The following is a 681-nucleotide window of genomic DNA, read 5'->3' on the forward strand; positions in this document are numbered from 1 at the left end:
CCCAACTTTGCAATCTATTTTGTATATTTTCCTTCCACAGGCATGGCGGTACATGAGACGCAGCAGACATTTAACGTTATTGAAGCTCAGAAGAAGTTATTTGACAATGCTTTGGAGGGGAACTTTGCAGACTTTGAGCATAAAGAATCACAAGACTTTGCCAACTTTGACAAGATGAACAGCAAGTGCTATGAATATCACAATGAAGAAAAGCAAACTGAGGATTTTGGAAGGAGCATTACATCAGTGACAGAAAGGAAGCTTGTGGGAGTCCCTGCAGTATGTCAAAGATAGGGGAGATAGAGATTGACCAGAAGCTCTCTTTCCAAGAGCACAGGCTTGACACCAGCAGAGGTTTCAGGGACTTCAAGGAGGGCCTGAAAGAAGAATACTCAGACAAGAGCTTCGCTGACTTCAAGGCAGATATGAAGAACAGCTTTACCAGTAGCCTGAACCAGAGCTTTGGAGATTTGGAAACAAGTTCAAATAAAGGTTGTGATTTGGGGGAGCTGAGCTCATATGATGTAGAGTGGGACTCCGACGGTCACCCTACTGGGGAGCGTTGCCTCCCCTCGGAGCTCCTAACGATGATGGAAGACAACCAGTCCCTCTACTCATATTCAGAATATAACTGGTAATGCTAGTATATATTTTTTTTGCTTTTATGAGACAGAAACCGTA

General features: G+C 43.6%; 1 protein-coding gene across 1 annotated transcript in view; it reads left to right on the forward strand.

The window, feature by feature from the left end:
• The first annotated feature begins 27 nt into the window (after nt 1–27).
• The window catches only part of LOC119586251 (RUN domain-containing protein 1-like), an 8728-nt gene continuing 8074 nt past the window's right edge, over nt 28–681 (forward strand). Inside the window, 4 exon segments of the mRNA XM_037934956.1 lie at nt 28–220; nt 223–561; nt 564–592; nt 594–634. Of these exon segments, the coding sequence (XP_037790884.1) occupies nt 43–220; nt 223–561; nt 564–592; nt 594–634 (587 nt within the window). The 5' untranslated portion in view covers nt 28–42.

Source organism: Penaeus monodon, chromosome 21 (assembly GCF_015228065.2).
Source record: "Penaeus monodon isolate SGIC_2016 chromosome 21, NSTDA_Pmon_1, whole genome shotgun sequence".
Classification (NCBI taxonomy): Eukaryota; Metazoa; Arthropoda; class Malacostraca; order Decapoda; family Penaeidae; genus Penaeus; species Penaeus monodon.